Source organism: Neophocaena asiaeorientalis, unplaced genomic scaffold, assembly GCF_003031525.2.
Source record: "Neophocaena asiaeorientalis asiaeorientalis breed wild unplaced genomic scaffold, Neophocaena_asiaeorientalis_V1.1 scaffold264, whole genome shotgun sequence".
Classification (NCBI taxonomy): domain Eukaryota; kingdom Metazoa; phylum Chordata; class Mammalia; order Artiodactyla; family Phocoenidae; genus Neophocaena; species Neophocaena asiaeorientalis.
This window is the reverse complement of record NW_020185332.1, coordinates 1266656-1292243: the sequence shown is the minus strand read 5'-3', so window position 1 is coordinate 1292243 and position 25588 is coordinate 1266656. Positions and strand designations below refer to the sequence as shown.

General features: G+C 40.3%; 1 protein-coding gene across 12 annotated transcripts in view; it reads left to right on the top strand.

The window, feature by feature from the left end:
* Positions 1–25588, top strand: part of LOC112393140 (uncharacterized) — a 64032-nt gene that overhangs the window by 16644 nt on the left and 21800 nt on the right. For all 12 annotated transcript variants that reach the window (XR_003001839.1, XR_003001843.1, XR_003001841.1 and 9 more), the window contains one exon: positions 16887–17077. Coding sequence is in view for 7 of the 12 variants with exons in the window: in XM_024735216.1 (XP_024590984.1) it covers positions 16887–17077 (191 nt within the window). In the remaining 5 variants the exon portion in view is untranslated. The remainder of the gene's footprint in view (positions 1–16886; positions 17078–25588) is intronic.

Here is a 25588-nt window from a genome sequence, read left to right as displayed (position 1 = left end):
TCTTAACAAAAAATTTTCATTTTGATGAAGTCCAAATGATCAATTTTTCTTCTATGGATCATGTTTTTGACATTGTATCTAATTACTCTTTGCCTAACCCAAGGTCACAAATATTTTTTCCTATTATTTTCTTCTTAAAGTTTTATTTAGGTCTATGATCCATTTTGAGTTCATTTTTTGTATCAATCTTTATCTTTTAATTGGAGCATTTAATCCTTTTATATTTAATGTAATTACTAATATATTTGAATTTGTACCTTGTTTTGTGCTTTCCACTTGTTCTTCTGGTTCTATTTTTATTTGGTTTTTCACCTTTTTGAATTATTTTTTCTCATTTCAAATTTTCCCCCTCTGCTAGTTTGGATTTTATGTTCAGTTTGTTTTGCTTGTTTGTTTGTTTTTCATGACTAGTCAACAGTGCTATTTAAAGTGTGACCATCAGTATCAAGCTGGGGGCTTGTTAGAAATGTAAATTCTTGGGCCCACCTCAACCGGAATCAGACTTGTGTTTTAACAAGCCCTTCAGATTATTCTGATGCATGCTAAAATTTCAGGTGCACTGAAATTAAAACATACATACTTACCAAGGTTTACCCTTCTCCCAGGCAGCAATCACTTTTACATACTTTAATTCCATATACTCCCCTCCAAGTTTTATGTTACTGTTATATTTTAAATCATTTTAACCCCAGAAAACATTATTCTTGTTCTATACAATCAAGATTTGTTTAGCCTTACCCATTTTTACCACTTTCTTTGCTGTTCATTCATTCTTATTTTTTAAACCTTTCACCTGAGATCATTTTCTCTCTTAATTAAGTACATTCTTTAGAATTTCTTTTTATGAACATCATGGAAGCAAACTCTCTTAGCTTGTCTAAAAATGTCTTTTTTTTTCACCTTCTTTTTTGGAAGATATTCTTTTGGGGGGAAGATTTCTAAGTTACCAGTTATTTTTTTCTCCTTGAAGGGATTTAGAAGTCTGCTTCTAAGATGGTCTCTTTGTCTTTGGTATTCTGCTGTTTCACTATGTTGTGTTAAAGTGAAAATTATTTTTTGTTTTGTTTTTAATTCTGCTTGGAATTTAGTTGGCTTCTTAAATCTGTGTTTGGAAACAGATTGGTCCTAGAAAATTCTTAGCTATTGTCACTTCAAATATTGCCTCTTGCACCATTTTCTCTTTTCTTTCTTTCCAGAACTCCACAATTAAACGGATGTATGTCAGAATGTCTTATTTATCCTCCATATCTATTAACTACTCTCTCAAGTTTCCTTTCTTCTGTTTCTCTTTGGTGTATGCTGGACAATTTCTATCATCATAGTCATATCCTTTGGTTTATTAACTTTCTCTTCACTTGTGTCTAATTTGCTGTTAAACCTGTCCATTGTGTTATTGATTTCTGTTACTGTGTTTTTCATTTCTAGAAATTCTATTTTTGAAAAATCTACTAGGATATATGCTATAGTTTCTTATTTTGAATTGGTGTTTTCCACTTTTTTATTTCTTCAAAAAATAAAACAGTTATTTTACCTTCTCTGTTTCATAATTTAAATATCTGAATTCTTTGTGAGAGTTTTCTTTTGTTGCTCTTGGATATTGTTTCTGCTGGTCCTCACTCAATAGTAACTTAAGGGCTTCCCCGGTGGCGCAGTGGTTGAGAGTCTGCCTGCCGATGCAGGGAACACGGGTTCGTGCCCCGATCCGGGAGGATCCCATGTGCCGCAGAACGGCTAAGCCAGTGAGCCATGGCCGCTGAGCCTGCGCGTCCGGAGCCTGTGCTCCGCAACGGGAGAGGCCACAACAGTGAGAGGCCCATGTACCACAAAAAAAAAAAAAAAGAAAAGAAAAATAGTAACTTAAGTCTTGGGGTGCTTAGTGTTTGTTACTGTAAGCTGCTCATTTTCCTTAGAAAATCATTTGTGTATTATTGAAGTACTTTCCTCCAGAGGAGATTTGCATTTGTTTTTTTCATATACCGGGACCTATTCAAATTATAGTGATGGGTTTTCTTGGACCTATTTTGGCTATATCATGAGGTTACAATCTTTCAGGGACAGAATTTTTTGGTCTTTGGCTTTGCTTAGCACCACAGGAATTTTCCTTGCAGTCCTCTGAGGATGATTGGGTATGTAGGTTTTTTTCTCATCCCTACCTAAAGGGTCCAAGATTTATTGGGAGAGAGGTATCCTATAGGATTCTCCAAGGCCTAGGCTTTACCTTCTGTCCCACCCCCCACTCCACACCCCACTAGAGCCAAAGCTGAAGTTCACCAGCTTGAACAAATGCCTTTAGGGCAAAAGTGATCTCAGGACAGGATTGAGCAACTCCAGGGGCATCATTTTGGTGAACAGGATGCAAATGGTGCTTTCTGGTGTTCTACACCTGGACAGTGTTGTCCATATACCTGTCTGGTTTCCTACTTCACTTCTCTTTGAGTTTATAATTCCTAGCTTTCTAGTCCATGTTTCAGTGCTTTTAAGAGGTTTAGGGGGCTTCCTTGGTGGCGCAGTGTTTGAGGGCCTGCCTGCTGATGCAGGGGACACGGGTTCGTGCCCCGGTCTGGGAAGATCCCACATGTCGTGGAGCGGCTAGGCCCATGAGCCATGGCTGCTGAGCCTGCGCGTCCGGAGCCTGTGCTCCGCAATGGGAGAGGCCACAACAGTTAGGGGCCCGTGTACCGCAAAAAAAAAAAAAAAAAAAAATGCAGGTAAAGAGGTTTAGGATTTTTTTTTTTTAATTCAGCTTTTTAGGTTGTTTCCAGGGAATTCACTGGTGGGCCAATGGTTAGGACTTGACTCTTTCACTGCTGGGGCCCGGGTTCAATCCCTGGTCTGGGAACTAAGATCCTGCAAGCTGTGTGGCATGGCCAAAAAAAACTGTTTCCACTATGAAGGGCAGTCTGAATGTCTAGTCTGCCATATGCCTGGAAATACGACTCTCAAAACTCAAGTTTATATACTCTACAATTTATAGAAATATCTGATAGCCTAATTTGTTCAAATAATAATTACTCCCCCCCCTTTTTTTTCTGGCACCAAAGCTTTAATTAGGAACAGTTCATTGGAATTATAAAGAATCTGTAGTCCCTGGTACTTAACTACTCCCTCATGAATATTATTAATAAATGTATTGGATTTACATTGAAATACAAAAGTAGTTCCAAGGTTTAAGAGTGACCACAATTTTTTTTTTAATGTTTCTCAGAAAATGAGCACATTAAACTGGAATCATGTGTGTCAGTTGCATAGAAAGTGTGGTGTCTCCATAGTTACATTAAACACAACGAGTACAAAGGGGAAATGTCTTCTGGTGTTGATAAGCTAAAAGGAAGTGAGTCTTGTCCTAGATTATATGGAATGTTTTTAAGCTTTTGCTCAAGAATAGAAGGTTTCAGGTCCTCCTGTGTTACCCCTTGCTCAAACCTAAGTAAAAGTAGTTATGGAAAAAAAACACATGTGTAGTCAATGCTAAGACTCAGTGTATTGACGTCATGTAGAAAAACGTGATGCAGAGATCCTTTTTTGTGGTTTATTTAATTCTCTCTGTTATTTATAGTATTTGCTCTGAAGCATAACTCAATAAAATTCTAGCAATTAAAGGGAAAGGAAATCTATCTTAGCCAAATATTATATTAGCCTGACTCCCCATTTGGAAAAAATTATTTTATAACATACCAAGTCAGCCTTGGAAACCACAGAGTCCATTTGTGTCTGGCTTGTAGTGGCTATTCAATAAATGTTTGTTGAATCAATTAATTAATGGACAGTATATAATGGGCAGTTGTAAAGAAAGCATGCAGTGGCTAAAATGTTGATTTGATCAACATATGGGAAGAACACTAAGAAGGAAGATTCCTGGGATTCAGTCTTCATTCTAGGGCCCCATAGCGCTATAGCCTTGGGTAATTCTGTTTCTTCATCACTTGCCATACTCTTGGGTCAAACTGCATTGCAGCTCCCTGTACATATGCTGCATGATTTCCCAGTTCAGTGTCCTTGTCCTTACAGTCATCCATCTCAAATACCTTCCTCCATCACTGTATGACTAAACCTACCTAGCTATGTCATCCTACTTCTTACTACAAATACTCCCCTACCAAGCTTCCCTGACACCACCCCAGGTGGAAGTTACCTTTCTCTCTGATCTCACACAACATTTTTTTCTCTTTTAACTCAATGGTGTCATTTAACACTTTATAGCTTATATTGTGATCTTTTATGTAGATATCTATACTATACTGCTTCTGGTAGGCTGGAAGTTCATGAGGGTAGGGCTCATTCCTGCTATTTTTTTGTAGTGCCCCCATAAAACCTAGAAAACTACGTTGAAGTTTATATGTACTCAGTTACTGTCTGCTAAATCTGAAACTAGAGAATGATAATGCTTTTCTTGCTAATGAGGGACGTCTGTGTCAGATGATAGCTTGAGGCCATTTGCAACTTTTAGACCAATGATTGTGGAGCACTGATGGGGAATGCTGGATATGAATAAGTAAAGAAAATTGTGGGGCTTCCCTGGTGGCGCGGTGGTTGAGAGTCTGCCTGCCGGTGCAGGAGACACGGGTTCGTGCTCCGGTCTGGGAAGATCCCACATGCCGCGGAGCGGCTAGGCCCGTGAGCCATGGCCACTGAGCCTGTGTGTCCAGAGCCTGTGCTCCGCAACGGGAGAGGCCACAACAGTGAGAGGCCCGCGTACCGCAAAAAAAAAAAAAAAAGAAAATTGTGTATGTTATTTATCCATTAATGGGAGAAGAAAAGAGAATACTTGGATAGATCAGAGCCCTTTTAAAAGCAGAGAGAGCCCATTTAAAAGAAGAGGGAAATTGATGATGCAAGAGTAGAAAGTGACATGAGCAGTATAGATTATTCTAGTTTGGTCATTTTAAAAGTTCTTTTCTCAACTGAATTTTTTATACGTACATCTGTGTACAGCTGGTATATTATGTACCTAATTTTGAGAGATTCACTGAGGAACTGAGCCAGAAAGTAGATTGCATTTTTAGAATGTAGTTAACAATCTCACAGACATAATGTTGAATGAGAGAAAGCAAACACAAAAACAGTCCATACTGTATGATTCCATGAAGTTCAAATCCAGAATTTTCCAAACTTCAAAACTAATTTCTGATGATAGAAGTTAAAATAGTGGTTGCCCTTGGAGGGTGGTGACTAGTACGGGGCACAGGGGGTGTTCAGAGGTGCTGATAATTCTCTATACAGTGTATGCACATGTAAGAATGTTTTTAGTTTATATGTAAGATTTGTGCACTTTATTATATGTTAGTTATAGGTCAATTTTTTTAAAAAACAGATTGCAGTTAACAAATCTGTTTGCCCCATTAGTCACCAATGATCAGGTTAAGGATAAATCCAAGCTATGCAGTGTGTTTCCTGGAAAAATGAAGCACACTTTTAAAATTCTAGAGTTTTCTTGGCAAACCTGTGACCAGATGGTCCTCATAAATAATGCATCAAAATATGGTTAGAAATAGAAGAATTTGTGATGTGTGATAAAATGAAAGAAATCAATGATTATACGGTTTACTCATTTTGACTTTCATTGTGGTTTTTCTGGAAGAGCCAGGATCACCAATAAATTGTCACACACTAAGAATGGAATAAGTACCGCACGAGGAGACTTGCTAGCTGTGAAACCTTGAGTAAGTCACAGGTTTTCTGGACATTGGATGCTTCCTCTGTTAAACGGAAAAAAATATGTTTTCTGTTCAAAGATAGGGGACAGGATCAAGTGATCTCTTAAGACTCCTTCCAGCTCTTAAAATCTTTGGCTTATGGAAGTTGGAACTATAAAGAACAACTCGGGTTAAAGCTTTCACGCTATTGGAAGTAGGATGGGAAAATAAATCACTTTAAAAATCTGTAATAATAGGTAACAAAAAATGTAAGTGGAACTGGAATCATGCCAACTAGTAAGAGAAACAGGCAGAAAACATCTTTTCAGACACAGCCAGCTACCTGAAACCGTTTGCTGCTGTTCCTTGGGGATTTCCCTAGCCTTGGCAAGGGGTTTACCAAATAATGATTTTTTTATAAAGAAAGAAAGAAAAAAGATAAGGGAATATTTTTAGACTTCAATCAAAGAAAGCATTGTATGGTAAATTTTTCCATTGTGGGTTCATATTTTCAAATAAATCCATTGCAGAAAATGGTATTTCATAAAATGTATGAGCAAAGAAAGAACCCTAGTTTACGTCTGGCTTAAATAAAATCTCACAACTAGAAGGAACTGCATGGCATCATCTCTTCTTTCAATACTACTAAGTGAGCATCATGTCTATTTTTTTTTTTTTTTATGTCTATTTTTTGAAAGGGGCAGCTGAGGCCCAGTGAGGCTAAATGACTTATTTAAGGTCACACAGCTGGGGGAAACACAGAATAGAAACAAAAAGCCAGTTCGCAGGCTTTCAGCCTATTCTATCTTCTGCTGCACCAGGCTGCCCCCTGTGGTTCCTTTTGGATGCCTTGAGCTCCACGGAAGAGGCAGAAGGGACTTCAACTGTCCTTTGTTTTAGAAGCAGTTAAGAAAGTGAGAAGCTAATGGAACTGGGAGTCAGAAGACCTGAGCCCTTCCACTTATAACTGTGACCTTGGAAAATCATTTAACTTCGCTGAGCCTCAGTTTTCTCATCTGAAATAGCACCTCACACTGTCACTGAGGCAGAAATCAATTTAAGGAACCTATGAGAATGTGAAAGTACTTTATAAATTTAAAACCAAATGTGGTTATTAAAGTGGAGAAATTTTTATCTACTTGGTAAATTAAGGAATTTGTATTTCAGGGAATTCCCTGGCCATCCAGTGGGAGGTTCAATCCCTGGTCGAGGAATTAAGATACTGCAAGCTCCATGGTGCAGCCAAAAAAAAAAAAAAAAAGCTCTGAGTGAATATATGTTAACAGCAGGGCTGCTATTAGCGCATATAAAAACCAATGATCCTGTAACAGAAATGTCCTTTGTTTACTTATCACAACAGTTTAGCATAATCACTTTTAATAGTAAGTCTCCACGGAACCTTCCCTGATATGTGGATGCTGGCTGTAAAAACAACTTTATGTGGGGATACATGACTCTTTCCTCCTCCACACTTGGCATTATCAATCTTTTTAAATTTGTGAACCCCAAATGGTAAAAATGGTATCTTATTTTATTTGAATTTGCATTTTCCTGGTTATTAGTGAGGCTTGGCATCTTTTCATCTTCTTATTGGAAGTGTAAATCGATAAACCTGTATGGAAGGCTGCTCGATAGTACGAAGTAAAAATTTAAGGGCACATACCTTTCAAACCAGAAATTCCATTTTTCATTAGCTCCCTTAGAGAAATAGTGCACGCATATAGACACAGAGACACGCACAAGGTTTTTCACTACAGCATTGTCTGAAATAGCAGATAACTAAAAACAACCCAAATAGCCATCAACCAGTAGTAGTCAGATAAATTGGAATAATCAAACCGTGGGAAACTGTGTAACCAGTGTAAAAAAATGAAGTGGAGCTTCAACAGGAGAAAAAAGTGAGTTGCAGAATAATGTGTACAATAAAACATCATTTACTTAGAAAATGAAAATAAAACTATATATTCTATATGCATATATATGAATGTAAATAATAAGCAAGTGTCTTGAGAGTTACATGACAAACTGAAAACAGGTTGCCTGGGGGAAGGAGACCAAGTGTGAGCAGGTAGCCAAAGCACACTTGTATTCTTTGGAACTTTAAAACAAGAATGTATTTTTGTGTTACTTAATAATTGATAAAAAATAAAATATAGTTAAAAATGATACTGAAGAGTAAATGATAAAATTTAAAAGAGAGGGACTTCGCTGGCAGTCCAGTGGTTAAGACTCCACGTTCTCAATGCAGGGGGCACAGGTTCAATCCCTGCATGCCATGGCCAAAAAAAGAAAAAATTAAAAGACAGAACATTATTATTTCAATATGAGGAACAACTTTCAGGTTATAGAAATTTCTTGGATTTTCCAGAGTTGCAAGATAAGAATGAGTCCAACTAAAGCTGAATTAATATGATGCCTGTCATTCAAGTGAAGAGTTAAAAATGTAGTCAAAAATCAAAATCATCTAATATATCTGGATATTTGATATCATGTAGAAATTGATTATTTTTCTTTCACTTTTGTCCAGATATCAAGTAGTCACAGATTGAGATTCACCCTTCATGTCACTGGTTTTAATTTACTTAAACTTGCTGTGTCCCTTATCAATATTTTAAACTGAGTAGAGTACATTTCAGTGAGATCGACTCTCTTTTTCTGGCATTGACTTTTTTTCTCTGATCACAAAAGTATCATATGCTTATTGTGAAAAGGAAAAAGGAAAAATATTGGAAGTTGTGAAGAAAGAATTAAAATTCCCATTATCAAACAGAAAAGTATTAACATTGTCAGGGGTTCTGGGCAGGGAGGAGAAGAGGGGAGTAATATATTTTTTTACACATCTTCAAGTATAATTTTAAATTTTATTGTAGCAGTTAATTTATTAAAATCATATTTAAAATTTAATTTTATATTTTAAAAATAGCATTTATTGGGACTTCCCTGGTGGTCCAGTGGCTAAGACTCCGAACTCCCAATGCAGGGGGCCTGGGTTTGATCCCTGGTCAGGGAACTAGATCCTGCATGCTGTAACTAAGATCCTGCATTCTGCAACTAAGAGGCCGCATGCCGCAACTAAAAAGAGCCCTCATACAGCAACGAAGATCCCAAGTGCCACAACTAAGACCCGGTGCAGCCAAATAAATAATTAAATAAATTTTTTTTAAAAATAGCATTTATTTTTTGTATTAAAATTTATATGTTTAAAATCCCCAAAAAACAAAAACATTGTTAAGAGTTTTTCCCTTTGCATAAAGGTGCTCATGGGACTGAGTTAATACTGTGCATACAGTTCTGTCCCCTTTTTTTAAATAAACATTTTATTGTAAGCATTTCTGCATATCATCACAGATTCTTCAAAAATATTTATAATGGCACCATCTATTCTGAAGTGTGGCTATACTGTCATATATCTATCTATTCTCCCATTATAGGAGATTTACCTTGTTTTCAATTTTTTCACTATTATACTTAACTATGGAAGAACATACTATCATATGATTCTTCCTTGCTTCCATCTTTGATTACGTCCCTAGGATGTATTCTTGGAAATGGAATTATAGGTTTGTGCTGGTTATTTTCCATTCCTACTCCCACCTCTTTTCTGCCTTTCTTCATTCTGCTCTGTGCCTTTACAGATCTCATGTCCAGGATCTCTTGCCCTTCAGCTTCCTTGAGATTCATTCAGTGGGTGGCTCCAGGAGGAGGTCAAGAAGCAAGAAGAGAAGGAAGTCGAGGTTTCTCACTCCTTCCTGCTGTGAGGCAGTGGCTGCATGCCTCTTCCCACCTCCAGCCCTGCCCCTCTTTCTTTGTGGTTCCTCCTGCACCGTTCCTGTTCTTACCGAGTTCCATAAGATTATTTCCTCTCTTTGTCCCTTTATCTCTAGGGATGTTGCTCTTCTTTGGGGACCCCAACATCCCTTGTTTACTCCCTTAACGTGGTCTACCCATCTGTAAGTAGTCCTTTTATTAAAGTCTTCATTTGAACCATCCTGGATGAAATCCCTTTTCTTCTAGGATCCTGACAAACACTTTTAAAATATATTCTTGACTAGATATTGCCAAATTGCATTGCAGAAAGTTTATATCCATTTATACTTCCATTTGTAGCATGTGAAAGCCTGATGAGATGAGCTTTTAAAGTTGCAGGAGATTTTTCAAGGCATTCAGTCTCCTGTTTGTTATCTGGTATCTTCCTCGCTGATGTCACTCATAGGCAAAGAGTTCTGCCAAAGGCTATCTAAAGAAAAGTCATGCACGACAAAGGTAAAAATATTGGGATAAGCAGTTGTGTGTCATTTACAACCCTGAAATTCACAATGCAAGGGACCCTGGATTGTATTGTGAAAATGACTCTTTTGACTGACACCTGTAAATAGGGAAGAACACATTCTGCCCGGGCACACGAATACTACGGTGTAGTTTGGGATGTCGGCTCATATGCAGATGACAACTAAACATTAGCCCAGGAAACCAGTGGGGATGCAGTGCTGCTGCCTATAGGGTCTTGTTAAAAAATTTATTTTCGTTATCTTGTTCTTGCCTGTAGGGTCTTAGTATTCACTTGATGGAAGGATTTCTTCTGGTCTTCCTAGTCCTGGCTTTCTTAGAAGAGCAGTTTGCAGGTACATGGATTATGAGAAGAAGAAAGAATCCACAAAGAAATCTTCTTCCCTTCTTAAACAGAGGCAACTATACTTATTGGCATTTTACACAATGGTTGCTAGAAAGTAGTTGAGATTTTAGTCAAGTGGTGTTTGTTTGTTTGGCTGCACCGGCTCTTAGTTGTGGCACTTGGGATCTTTGTTGTGGCATGCGGGATCTTTACTTGCAACACATGGGATCTAGTTCCTTGACCAGGGATTGAACCCGGGCCCCCTGTATTGGGAGCATGGCGTCTTAGCCACTGGACAACCAGGGAAGTTCCCCCAAGTGATGTTTATATTACAGCTGACTCAAGGCACAGGTGGAAACATTGTGCTTTTCAGGACTTCTAAGAGTTTGCGTGCTGCAGCTAAGGAGCCCACCTGCCACAACTAAGGAGCTGGTGAGCTGCAACTAAGAAGCACATGTGCCGCAACTAAGGAGCACATGTGCTACAACTAAGGAGCACACCTGCCACAACCAAGACCCAGCGCAACCAAATAAATAAATAAAATGAATATTAAAAGAAAAGAAACATTGTGCTTTTCTATTTTCTTGCAAAATATTGAGACACCCAGTGGGCACAACATGAAAATGTCTTTATGGAAAATGGTGAGTTCAGTCAATACCCAGGTAAATAATATTCAATAAGTGCCTCAAAACTTAATTCTACAAAAGTATTCTTGTTTTTTTTGGCTGCACTGAGCAACGAGTGGGATCTTAGTTTGCCAACCAGGGATCAAACCCATGCCCCCTGCAGTGGAAGCGAGGATTCTTAACCACTGGACCACTGGGGAAGTTCCTACAAAAGTATTTTTGTTAGAGAACTAACCAGAGCCAGGAATCAGACAAACTATTGACTCATATTGGATAATAAAGATATATTATTACCATATATTTTATAGCGCTTTAGTAGTTTGAGTCCTTTAAACATAAAGTTTCTTTCCATAACACTCAGGACAGTAGTCTCCCCCACCAGGCTGTGGGCTCCCTGAAGGTAGGAGCCACTCTGGTTTCCTCCAAGCACTAGCTCAGTGTCTAATACATAAAAATCAGATGCTCAGTAAAAGTTTGACAAACTGAACTCATCTGAACAACCACCCCAAGAGGTGGGATAGTTTCTGATTATTTTGCTAGGTGAGGAAAACAAAAGATCAGAGAGTAAAGACAGTTGCCCTCCAGTTAAGTAAATAGAAGAGCCATCTGTGAACCACATCCTGTACTCCTCGACTTTTGCCCCTGCCCAAACTGAGCATGTGGGAAAGCCCCCTTGCTTACATAAACTCCCGTTGCCCTTCCCCTCTGACTTGAGTTAGCAACATCCATCTTTATTCCATTGCTGCGGACACTTTTGGAAGGTCATAGTGTTTAAATCGGGTTTAAACAATCCATGACCCAAGTGAGGCCTCAGTGGGATACCTTCTCAGAGGATTTTCCATGTTAGATTAACTGGTATTTATGCCGAAAACTCTTATGCCGAAAACTCAGCCTCTGTGCACCAGTGGCAAATTGAATCTTGGAGACAAAGTTTTGGGTGAAGTAGAGAAGAATAGCTTTATTCCTTTGCCAGACAAAGGGGGACACAGTGGGCTCATGCCTCAAAAACTGTGTGTCCCAACCTGTGGGGATTTGGTGAGGAGTTTTATAGCAATGGTTCAAGGGCGGGGTTGTTAAGGATCAGAGTGTGTGCAGGGCCTGCACTCCTTTAATGTGACCTCAGGTAGTCTCCTGATGAGCTTCTCTGGTTCCTTCTCCCCCCACCCTCCCTCACCACACAGCTTGCGAGATCTCAGTTCCCCAACCAAGGATTGAACCTGGACCATGCTTGTGAAAGCTCAGAATCCTAACCATTAGACCACCAGGGAACTCCCCTTTGGTTCACTTAATCTGGCCTCAGGTGGTCTCCTGATGAGCTTCTCTGGTTCTCAAGGTTATCAAACCGTGACCTTCTCTGGAATTAAGAGTGCTCCATCAGGACTTCCCTGGTGGTCCAGTGGTTAAGACTCCACGCTTCCACTGCAGGGGGCACAGGTTCAATCCCTGGTTGGGGAACTAAGAGCCCACATGCTGTGCAGCACAGCCAAAAAAAAATGCTTCATCAAGTAGTTAACATCTTCCATTTGTTGAGGGTTTTAGTTCTGTAGAAGAGCTCAAAGATATTGTTATGTGTATCCCTTGAGGTGGAACCAGGACCCTGCCCCAAGTCTGTACTATTGTTTCTTGACTGCTCCTCCCTTGTCTCTGCATCCTCTTTCTTCCCTGATTAGCAGCTGTTTGAATCTGCCCTTTGCAACTTAGGGAAGATCAAGGAGGCTGGAATCTATTCCCTACAAACAAGAAATGGGGGACACAGAAAGGCTTCTGTGCCCAGGAGCCCTACAGGGTCCTGCTTGGTTTCAGTATCAAATTCCTTCTTCATCTTATGGGGTTTATGCATTTCCAACTTCGTAGATCACATGTTTAATCAATTACCTGGAGTGTAGCTAGAGTAATTTGCTTATGTTACCAAGACTTAGCCAAGGGACTTGTAAATTCTAAAGTGTCCCTGACCAGACTTTGTCTTTGGAAAGCAACTTACTGAAAATTCTGATCACATAGCATGTAAAAGGGTAAAAAGTCCTGGAAGGTTATCTGGGCCAATGTTTCTCAAACCTGGGTTCATGGACCCTTGGGAGTTCCACTGATGAGTTCTTGGAGTCTAGAAGTTATCTATGAATATTTAAAATTTTAGATATCCTTCTATCACATTCCAAAGTTAACATAAATGCCTTCCAGATCACCTGGCTAGCCACCTTATAAGTGAGTCTGGAAACAAGGATTTACTGTTCCACACAAAGTACTTATCTTGGCACCCAGTTATCAACTAAAATAATATCACGTAACTTAAAAAAAAATGTAGATATAATTCACATACCATAAAATCCATCCTTTTAAAGTGTACAATTCAGTGGTTTTTAGTATGTTCACAAGGTTAATGATTCACAGCTATTACTACTATATAATTCCAGACCGTTTTCATTACTCCTAAAAAAAATCCCTATGCCCATTGGCAGTCATTACCTATTCTTCTTTTAGGGGAGCAGAATTTGCCACCCTGAGCTATGTCTCTTTGGCATATTGATTGTTTTAAGCTGGTTATTTTCTGGTAAACAGCAGACAGGGAAGGGCTCTGAAAACCAAGTAGGAGTTGCCTTTTCATAAGAAACGTTTACATTTGTAAGGGAAATCTCCCCCTTCTACCTGGAAGAAGATGACCAAATCTCTATAAACATCAGTGGGAAGGCAACTTAAATCTGCATCACCATCCCCTTTGTTTACTGTGCTTTTCCAGGTAACCTCCCCAAACGGACTCTCCCCACTCTAAACACCTTTTGTCTTTAGCTGACGGTGGTATTTAAGGTGAGGCCATTTTGGTGAGTTACTCAGTTTTCCTGGGTCTCTCCCACATATGCATGTAATTAAACTTTGTTTGATTTTCTCCTGTTAATCTGTCTCATGTCAATTTAATTCTTAGACCAGCCAGAAGAACCTGGAAGGGTAGAGGAAAATTTCTCCATCCCTGCTCCCTCTCCTCCCCAACCCCTGACAACCCCTAATCTACTTTCTCTCTCTTTGGATTTGCCTATTCTGGACATTTTATATAAATGAAATCATGCAATATGTGGCTTTTGAGTCTGGCTTCTTTCATTTAGGATGTTTCCAAGGTTCATCCATGTTGTAGCATGTATCAGCACTTTATTTCTTTTTTAACGGCTGAATATTTTCCCATCGTATCCCATTTTGTTACGGAATGCAAGGTCATGTGCCTGACACACAGTGAGGCCAAACAAACCAAAACTTCGGAGTTTAGAGCAGGGAAAGATTTATTGCAGGGCCAAGCAAGAGAATGCGTGGCTTGTGCTCAAAAAAACCTGAACTCCTCCATGGGCAAAATTTGGGATGAGGGCTACAGGGTGTGTGGCTTTCTTCCCGTTGATTGGTGGTGAGTTAACAGGGTGGTGTTTCAGGAATCTTGTGCTCAACCTTAAGTTACCATCCTCTGCTTGGGTTCCTGCAGAAGAACTCAAAGATTTTGTTAGGTATATTCCTTGAGAAGGAACCAGGACCTGGTCCCTGCACTATTGTTTATTGACTGCTCCTCCCATGTTTCTGCATTCCCTCCCTTTCCTGATTAACAACTGTTTGAATCTGCCCTTTGGAACTCATGCAAGGTCTAGGAGGCTGAAAGAAGCCTATTTCCTACAAACAAAAAACAGGGGATATGGAAAGGATTTGTACATGGGATGGCCCCACAGGGTCCTGCTCGCTTTCTGTTTGTTTCCACTTTCTGGCCACTGTGAGTAATGCTGCTGCTGAAACTATGCAACTCTGATTGGGACCTGAACCCATGCGCTGGGACTCGAACCCAGCCAAAACCCAGATTGGGACTTGAACCCACAGTCTTTTAACTGAGATCACACACCTGGTCTTAGGGCTTAATGAAGCTCAGGTTCTTGATGTCTCATCGCAGAAAGAATTCAGTGAGAGACAGTGATAAGTAAGTAGTGGATTTATTTAGAGACAACACATTCCCTAGACAGAGTTTGGGCCATCTCAGAAGGCCAAACAGTACCAGGGTATGAAGTTGTCAGTTTTTATAGGGGTGGGTAATTTCATAGGCTAATGAGGGGGAGGATTATTCTAAGTATTTTGGGAAAGGGGTGGAGATTTCCAGGAATTGGGCCACCACCCACGTTTTGATCTTTGATGGTTGGCCTCAGAACTGTCATGGCACTGGTGGGTGTGTCACTTAGCTTATGCTAATGTATTACAATGAGGGTGTAATGAGGCTCAAGGTCCACTGGAAGTCAAATCTTCTGCCATCTTGGATCTAGTTTGTTCTAACCAGTTTTTGTCATGCCCTATGTCTATGTCATTCTTTTAAAGTTTGTGCCCTGCCCCCTTCCCTCCTGTTTCACTATGAGAAACTTTTAATTCTAAGTTATAAAAATTTGGGTCTGTACATCTTCAGATATGTTCTTGGGGTCTGTGATTTCTCAAATTTGAGAAATACTGCTGCAGGATGACTCCATTGCTTAATAAATAAAGAAATTGATCAGGTCACACAGAGTTAATGGAAGCTTCCATGATTCATAGCACAACCTTGCTGTCTTTCTTATCTATGAGAAGTGGACATCTTGATTTAGGGCCTTCCCAAGTTATCTGTTTTGTTCTTGAATGGCAAGAGCCACCACTAGCAGTATGGTTAACCCTTAACCAATAACTCTGGTGTATGTTGATCCAGCCCAGATGCTTGGCAGCTTTTAATTCTCCAAACTCTTGGCCTGAATACTGGTAATATTTCCTCAGGCTAAAAGCCAGCAAAAAGAATCACCTGGCCAAACATCCCCATTCAGCCTGCTTTTCTTCTAGTGTCCTCCCAGGGGAGCTTTTTGGACAAACAAAGCTTGTTGACCCAGTTTGAAGGCCTGGAAAATTATCATGTGAGTCACTGGGACAGCAGAGCTAAGTGCCAGGCCCTTGAGAAACTTTAAGCACAGGCCTCCAGTGTCATTTGTGTCCCAGTAGGGTGGGACCTGGAATCCCAGGGAAGCCTGCCTCTTTTCACCCAGCTGCTCCTCCAGGTGGTTTCCAAGCTCCTTGGCTCTGTGTATGCTGCTGCATAGGCCTATTCCTGTTTTCCTCCACAACGGGCTTTGACTCTAGCTGTTCAGAGTGACAGCTCGGTTGCAGGAAACCAAAACAAACCCAGATACTTAAAGGAAGACATGTAGTATTGTTTGGAGCAAGGCCACAGGCTCTCTCTGGGAAGGAAGTGCTGAAGCAGCTATAAAAGTTTCAAATTAAAGACCAAGAATCCAGAGGCAGTATTTTAAAATAATAGTCACACGAGTGAGGCAGGGTCTTGCAAAAGAGTACCTCCAGATTACTTAAGGGGTGTTTTATAATGTTCTGAAGATGCTACTTCCTAAATTACACAAAGAGCTGGAGAAACATAGCCAGGAAAGCAATGAGGGTAAAACTTGTTACATTTAGATGGGGTGGACAATTTATAGCTTAGATGGTATGATGTCAGAAAGTGCCAAAAGCTTTACTGGTCCTCAAATAACTCTCCCATGGGTATATAGAACTGCTGGGGAAGGGTGAGTACCAAAGTGGGGGCTTCTGAAGATCTAGTACAGCCTGAGGACTAAAGAGTAGGGGTTGATAGGAACAGGTGTGGAGAAAGGTCACTCATGGCCTTTATCTGTTTCTTTTTTTTTCTTTTTTTTTTTTAAAGTAACACCTTATTTCAAGACTTATTCTAGAGTCTTAATCATCAGGAGGATATAGTTTTAACACATAAGTCGATCCAGGATTGTATAATTGTATGAATTCATGTTTGGTGGGTGTTTTAAGAGAGTGACTATTAAATTCCTCCCACTATAGGAATGGCACATGAAGTCTCTCTCCTTCATGGTTTTGGAGGATCAACTTCTGTGCCTGGAAGAACTAGAAGAAGACCATTTGATTACCAAGTTTTTGGTATCTTCAGCCTCACTATTGTCTTTCCCCTCACTTCACTTCTGACTTTCTCCCTTTATCCTTTCTGCTTCTGCCTACTTCTGACAGATCTGGCAAAAATACAGAAGATTTGCAGAAACAGGCTGTTCACTTCCCACCCTGGTGCTGTCACTGCAGATTGCTTCAGAACTGCTGTCTCCTGTGCTTGGACAAAGTGTCGGGCATCCTTCTTTGTCTTCACAATCCTGGCGTCTGCCCTGTCTGCTGAGTGCCTTGCAGAGCCAGCAGGCCAGCCCCAGGTATGCCCTCTGTGTGCTTAGGCAGAAGACTGAAGGGGGCCTAGAGAGACTATTCAGAATTAGATAATAAAGATAAAAGAGGGGCGGAATCAGGTAAAGGTAAGCATTTCATGTGTCTAACTGTATCTTCCTGATGCATGACAGTAATGTGCTAACAGCACTGTCCATTAGAACTTTCTGTGATAATGGAAACCTTCTACATCTGTGCTGTCCAATATGGCAACGACACATGGCTATTGAGCACTTGACGTATGGCTAGTGAGGAATTGAAGTTTTTATTGAGTTTAATTTTAATTAATTTAAATAGTCATTAATGACTATTGACCTAGAGATACTGGTGTTTTAAAAGATAGCAGAGAGGGCTTCCTTGGTGGCGCAGTGGTTGAGAGTCCGCCTGCCGATGCAGGGGATATGGGTTCGTGCCCCGGGTCCGGGAAGATCCCATATGCCGTGGAGTGGCTGGGCCAATGAGCCATGGCCGCTGAGCCTGCGCGTCCGGAGCCTGTGCTCCACGACGGGAGAGGCCACAACAGTGAGAGGCCCGCGTACCGGAAAAGAAAAAAAAAGATAGCAGAGAAAAAGTAGGAGGCCAGACATTGGTGTTTGAGTCCTGGGTTCAAAACCCAGCTCTCCTATGTCGTTAGCTTTGTAACCCAAGGCAAGACACTTAACCTCTCTGTACCTTTTATTTTTTATTTTTTTCAGTTAAGGTATAGTTGATTTACAATGTTGTGTTAATTTCTGCTGTGTATATATACATCTTTTTTGTATTCTTTTCCATTATGGTTTATCACAAGATATTGAATATAGTTCCCTGTGCTATACAGTACGACCTTGTTATTTATCCTCTCTGTACCTCTTTTTACACAGCTGTAAGGTGGGGCTAATAATGTCCACTTTATGGTGTTGTGATAGGTAAGATGGATGGGGCCTTGGGTGGGAGGAAAGAGTCATTTACCAGTGTACTCAATCAACAAAACTGGCCACAAGTTATCTGGGAGAGGCAGAGGAGGCCCAGGGGATGTGTACCCTTTTCACAAACCAGGGTGTGGATTAACACCTGTGTTGCCAAATTGTTGCAGTTGCGTTAAGATCTCACATTCACAGCTCCTTTTACTTTTTCAGTGTTTTCACTGGAGTCTTACACTTTTATTCTGAGTTCTGTTCCCATCACCTCTCCAGTGAGCCAATAGTGTGATATTTGTGCTGGCGTTGACCTATTCACAAAAACAGGTAACAAAATTCTGTTCTCTGGAAGGCAACAACTGTAATCTCTGCCACCTGAGAATCCCATACACGGCTTCCACATGACTGAGAAGAAATGTTTTGTCCTGCTATCTCATCCTTTCTCTGGCTGAGTCTGTAAATACCTGCTACTCAGGCACTCAAGAGCAACTGCAGGTTTTAATCTAACCTTTGCACAAACATTTGCCTATATCTTCATGCCTATAATTATTTAATTGTTTTCTTTTAATGCCTATAAATAGGAGCTTTGTAATCTAAGAAAAGATGAGGAAAAACAGAACCATAGAACTAAAACTCAGAAAACCTCTTCCCATCTTGTTGTGTACAACCGCGCCCCCTGTTGACCGAGGCATGCCACTTTAAAACTACAGAAACATTTCTCTGCAGCTTGATTGAGGGAAAATTGATATACCATAAACTGCACTATTTAAACTGCACACTTCGATGAGTTTTAACATGTGTACATGCCTGTGAAACCACCACAGTCAAGATAATGAGCAGTTACATCCTAGCTTTTCCATTTTAGGGTCAAACAGGGTGAGTGCTCCCAGCTCAGAACTAACTGGTAAAAGCAAGAGCTTCCTCTTCAAAATAGTGGCGCTGGCCCTGAAGGGCCATCTTCATTTCACTCTCTGTTATCATTGGAGAGGCAGCTCTCCATTTGACCTCTCTGTGGCTTTTCCTCCTTCCCCACAGTTACAACATTCCTCATGCTGTTTAAGGCCCCTTTCTCTGCTGAATCATCCACTTCTTATCAATAGGCTCCTTTTCAATCTTAAAAACAAAGAAAAACAAAAAATTAAACACCTCTTCCTAACTCCTCCCCATTCCTTCCTTCAGTCACTCATTGCTCTCTCTCCTGCTTTCTTGTTCGTGGCCAGACTTCCAGAAATAGTTGTCCAAATTCACTCCCTCCACTTCCTCACTCCCTCCTCTCTCTCAAAGCCACCCCTCCCCACGACCACACAGACACTGTTCTTGGCCAGGTCACTCACTAACCTCCCTGTTGCTACATCCTGTGAACCCGTCTCAGTCCTTGTCATACTCTGACACCACTGACCACTCTGTCCTTTGTTTGCTTGCTTTTAAAAAGTAACTGATGCTCCTTTTTAAAAAACAGTCAAACAATGAATAAAAGCATTAGGAGGCTCCTCCTAGGCTTGCCCTGTCTCACTGCTGCAGCCAGAGCTGCAAGAATCCCTGTTCAGCTGCTCAGTGCACAGAGTAGCCTCAGGAAGTCCCAGAAATTAGCCACTGTAGACTTCTAACTTGGGGAAAGTCCCTTACTTGCTCTATTATAGACACCAGAGAAGCTAAGAAATGTTTATAAACAAGCACACAAACAAATAAACAAAAAGAGAAGGGAGTGCATTTAGTGACTCTTGAACTTTGGTCTTAAGGGTTGCTTTCAATACTGCCTTAGAGGTGACATGGTGGCTGGGTCTGCATGACTAGCCCCTGTTGGTCTCTCCAGGTAAGAAGCCCTTCTGTGCCTGGCTTTCCTAATAGCCACCTGTTGTTTTCCTCTTTCTAAAGCTTATCATTAGGAAAATGTTAGGAATGAAGAATATAGGCATCTGGAATCTTGTGAAGCTGATTTAGCAGCTATTAAGGCCTATAGGTTTGGAGACACATACAAAAAGATGGGGTTTTCATGACCAGTGTTTTTACCCAAGACAAAGTACAAAGCAGGAAATAAAAATCACCCCCCAAATCTCACCACCCAGAGCAATAGCCATAGCAATTTTGGTGAGTATCCTTTACACATCTCTATACTGTATATACACAAAGAAGTGTATATACAGTTTCACATACATGGGATCATAATTTACATGTTATTTTGTTGTTGCTATTTTCAGTCAGAATATGCAATGGATAGATTTCCAAATCAATAACTATAGACTAATACCATGATTGTTAACGCTCGCCAACCATTCAGGATATTTATAAACCATGATTTACTCACCCAGTGTCCTATTGTTGGGCCGTTAGGTTGTTTGCATTTTCTGATACCATATATTACATACACAGTGATCAGCATCTTGTGTTCAGCTTTTGGTTTTTGTTCAATTTTCCCCTCAGGCTAATTTCTAGAAGTGGACTAGCTTAATACAATGGCATGTACATTTTACATTTTGATACAATTAGGCTAACTTTCTACCAGAAATGTTATACCAATTTATTTTCCCACAGACACTGAATTTAAAACATCTTTGCCCCACTGTCACCAACATTGGGTTTTATCCATTTCTGGTGTTAAATGTGGCTTTTGTAGACTGATTCCGTTTGTTTGATCGATTTGAGTATTTTCTTTCAATAAGTTAATCTCATTCACATTTATTATTGTAATTATTATATATCGTTTTAGTTCTGTAATCTTATTTTGTTTTCTGTTTTTATGCTTCTTTGGCATATCTTTATTTTTCTACTTTTCAGTAGATTCTCTTTCTGGTCAGTTTTTTCTTTCAATTTATTTTATTTATTTATTTATTTTTGGCTACGTTGGGTCTTCGTTGCTGCACACTGGCTTTCTCTAGTTGTGGCGAGTGGGGGTTACTCTTTGTTGCGGTTCTTGGGCTTCTCATTGTGGTGGCTTCTCTTGTTGCAGACCACCGGCTCTAGGAATGCGGGCTTCAGTAGTTGTGGCACATGGGCTTAGTTGCTCCGCGGCATGTGGGATCTTCCCGGACCAGGGCTCGAACCATGTCCCCTGCACTGGCAGGCGGATTGTTAACCACTACGCCACCAGGGAAGCCCTTTCTGGTAATTTTGAGGGTAATTTTGCTTGCTTTTAATTCTGTAAATGGACATTTGTGCCTTTCATTATATACCTAGGTACACATTTCTCAAACAGTACGGTATTTACTGCTCTCTAAAAATAGCTAACGTTTATTGTGTGTTTACTGTGCCCACATAACAAACCTATGAGGTAGGTGATGGTGTGTGTGTTCTTTCCTTCCTCCAACTTGCCTATATCTCCAGGCCTGGGTCATCTAATCTGCGGGGTTTGTATACTCTTAAAATTCCCTTGGAAAGAAAAATCACACGCTGGTTGGGCCTGAGCTCAAATAGCTCCTCCTGCCCAGTTGGGCAGCGATGATTATTTCTGTTTAGAACCATTAAGTGTCCCTCCCTCCTCCCACCCTGACAGTCGACAGTATCCCAAAAGCATTATTTTTTAACCAATCCAAGCTGTGCTGGTATAGACTGTACTTTCACATGGGTAATCTCATTGGGTCCTCACAGCAAGCCTGTAGAAAAGCCTCTAATCTCCCACATTAGTGACAAGAAAACTGAGGTTTACAGAAAGCATGTGTGATTTGTCTTTGTGATTGGTACTCTGTGGATACGCTCAGGTAATGTGCCTTGATAGCCACATTAAAAAAATAAAAGAATAAAACAATCAAAACCAAGATAATCCAGAACACCAAATTAAAATTATTTTAGGTCCTTGCCAAAGAATATAATTTTAATTGGATGCTATTTAGCTCTTATCTCTCTGTTGAAAGAAGTTATATTTGTGAAAAATTGCTTGAAGTGTGTAAAAAGTCCATCCCTCTCTCTAAATAAGCATTTTCTAGAAGGGGTTGATTGGATGTTGTGCAGGATGTTACTTCGGTGTTACACAAAAAAATGAATATGGTCAACTAATGATGGAAAACACTGAGTTACAGTTGTTCATGGAAACTGCTTGGAGAGTTGCTTTTAATAGGCTCGTGTGAACAATGAATCTACAAGATGAAGATATCATATGCAAACTGATTTGACCTCTATTAATATCTAATAGGATACTAGTGTTCTGTGGAACACAATTTGAGAAACGCTGCTGGGTGGGCAATAGTTTCCCATCAAATCACCCACTAATTATTAATGGAAGTAAGTAAGACCAGGTCTGCTAAGCATAAAGCAATTTTTGGAGAGAAATATAAAACATTTCATTTATTTGCTTTCAGAATTAAGGACAAAGATCATAAAACTCGATTTGAGTGAGAAGGTGAACCAGTATTTCTTGGATATTTGCTCTGTGTTGGCTCTTTTACATACTTTATCTCCAGTAATCCTGACAACAACTCTGGGGTAGACATCATTTCCCCACTTCACAGTTAAGGAAAGTAAAGTTTAGAGGGGATAATAATTTGCTTAAGATCCACAGTCCTTGGAATTGAGGAACTAGGATTTGAATCCCTGTCTATCTGATCTGAAGCCTGTGCTCTATCCTCTATATTACTTCTCAAATTATTTTAAAATGTTTTTCCATATTGGAAAGCTAAGGGAAAGAAATAGAGGGAAAATAAGATAAGGAAAGAAAATGAGAGAAGAAAGAGACAGAAATAGAGCAAGAAAGGGAAAGGCAGACAGAAGAACCAAGAGAGAAAGCCTGGGTTGGTTTGTTTTAAGATAGCGACACGGAGCTGTACAAAGAAAGAAAGACATAGAGATAGATATGTATTTTTTAAAAAGTCGAACACAATTCCTAGAGTTTTGCACACAGAGACAGATACACAGAAGCTGACTGATGTTTGCACAAACATATCCCTCATTTTAAAATGCAGACCTTTTTTTCTATATGTGTTAGCATATAGTATTTGTTTTCCTCCTTCTAACTTACTTCACTCTGTATGACAGACTCTAGGTCCATCCACCTCACTACAAATAACTCAGTTTTGTTCCTTTTTATGGCTGAGTAATATTCCATTGTATATATGTGCCACATCTTCTTTATCCATTCATCTGTTGATGGACACTTAAGTTGCTTCCATGTCCTGGCTATTGTAAATAGTGCTGCAGTGAACAAAAAATGCAGACCTTTGAGTTAGTAATCCCAAAGGTAAACATAACTAAAATCATCAGTTAAAATATTTTTATTTCTATGTCAAGTTGGGAAGTACAGATGTTTTTGAAATCATATCTTCATGAATTTTGGTTAGAAAAATCTCTACTGTCCTTGGAAAATAGAGAATGCCACATGTCATAGGAGAAAATGGTCCCAGAAAATCATTCCTATCTTGAGGGCCCTTAGAATATCGCTAATAAAAACTTTCAAAACCAGATGCTATTATTAAGCTTTTTAGTCAGAATATCTGGTCTGATATTTGTGCTGTCTGTTAGATAGAATTAAGATAAGAGCCAAATCTGGCATGAGAGTGGAAAGGAATTCTTCTTCCCTTTCCTAAAATGTTGGGATTGTAGCTAGATAATGTGCTTTATGCAATACCTAGCATGATGTTTAAAATTTAGGCTTTTGAAATGAGACTGTTGATTTCTTTTGTTCCTTTATAACTAAAGATCTTTGGAGATAGGGATGGAGATAGGGAATACCTAGTGGTTTGGCTAAAAACATGCTAAAAGCCAATTTGGTAGGAAATAATTTTGTTAAAATGAGGAATTAATGAAAATTATATCTTCTCATTTGTTTATGTCTTTGTAACTTTTTGTACCATGGGGTGATTTTTATAACTGTGTGCATCTGTCAGAATATTTGCTTCTTTTCATTTTAATTCATCCTATGTGATCAGCTAGTTATTTTTAATTTCTTTAAGCTCTTTGCAGTTTTACCAATATGTTTACCAGTTTCTTTGCTCACAATTGCTTCTGGCACCCATTCCTTCCCTCATAGTTCAGTTTCTTTCTTCCTGAGTATATCCTTTAATAGCTTTTTCGGCAAGAACCTATGAAAAAGTAAACTCCCAGTATTTGTATGTCTGGAAATGTCTTGAGTGAGGATATAGGAGTCTGATATTGTCCCTCAGCACTTTGGAAATGATATTCCAATATTTGGACACCTATTTTTGCTCATGAGAAGTCTGCTGTAAGTCTAATAAGTAGTCATGACTTTGAAGATAAGCTTTATCATCTCTGTGGTAGTTTTAAGATTTTTCTCTTTGACTTTGATGTTCCATAGTTTCACTGCAATGTATCTAGGTAAGGGTGTGTTATTTTTCCTGCTTGGCTAGTGGGCTTCTTCAATTAAAAAAAAAGCTTTAGGGAGACTTTCAAGATGGTGGAAGAGTAAGATGTGATGATCTCCTTCCTCCCCACAAATAAATCAGAAATACATCTACATGTGGAACAACTCCTACAGAACACCTACTGAACGCTGGAAGAAGATCTCAGACTTCCCAAAAGGCAAGAAATTCCCCATGTACCTGCGTAGGGCAAAAGAAAAAAGTAAAAACAGAGATAAAAGAATAGAGACAGGACCTGCACCTCTGGGAGGGAGCTGTGAAGAAGGAAAAGTTTCCACACACTAGGAAGCCCCTTCACTGGCAGAGATGGGGGTGGCAGAGGGGGAGCTTTGGAGCTAAGGAGGAGAGCGCAGCAACAGGGGTGCAGAGGGCAAAGTGGAGAGATTCCCGCACAGAGGATTGGTGCCGACCAGCATTCACCAGCCCGAGAAGCTTGTCTGCTCACCCACTGGGGCGGGTGGGGATGGGAGCTGAGGCTTGGGCTTCGGAGGTTAGATCCCAGGGAGAGGACTGGGGTAGGCTGCGTGAACACTGCCTGAAGGGGCTAGTGCACCACAGCTAGCCTGGAGGGAGTCCGGGAAAAAGCCTGGAGCTGCGGAAGAGGCAAGAGACCATTGTTTTGTAGTGCGCGAGGAGAGAGGATTTAGAACACAGCCTAAACGAGCTCCAGAGACGGGTGCGAGCCGCGGCTAGTGCGGACACCAGAGACAGGCATGAAATGCTAAGGCTGCTACTGCAGCCACCAAGAAACCTGTGTGCAAGCACAGGTCACTGTCCACACCTCCCCTCCCGGGAGGCTGTGCAGCCCGCCACTGCCAGGGTCCCGTGATCCAGGGACAACTTACCCGGGAGAACACACAGCGTGCCTCAGGCTGTTGCAACGTCATGTCATCCTCTGCCGCCGCAGTCTCGCCCCGCACTCTGTACCCCTCCCTCTCCCTGGCCTGAGTGAGCCAGAGACCCCTAATCAGCTGTTCTTTTAACCCCGTCCTATCTGGGCTGGGAACGGACGCCCTTAGGCGACCTACATGCAGAGGCGGGGCCAAATCCAAAGCTGAACTCTCTTTCTGATCTTTTATTGTTAGAGTATAGGAATGCAAGAGATTTCTGTGTATTCATTTTGTACCCTACAACTTTACCAAACTCATTGATGAGCTCCAGTAGTTTTCTAGTAGAGTCTTTATGATTTTCTGTGTATAGTATGTCATCTGAGAACAGCGATAGTTTTACTTCTTCTTTTCCAGTTTGGATTCCTTTTGTTTCTTTTCTTCTCTGATTGCCATGGCTAGAACTTCCAAAA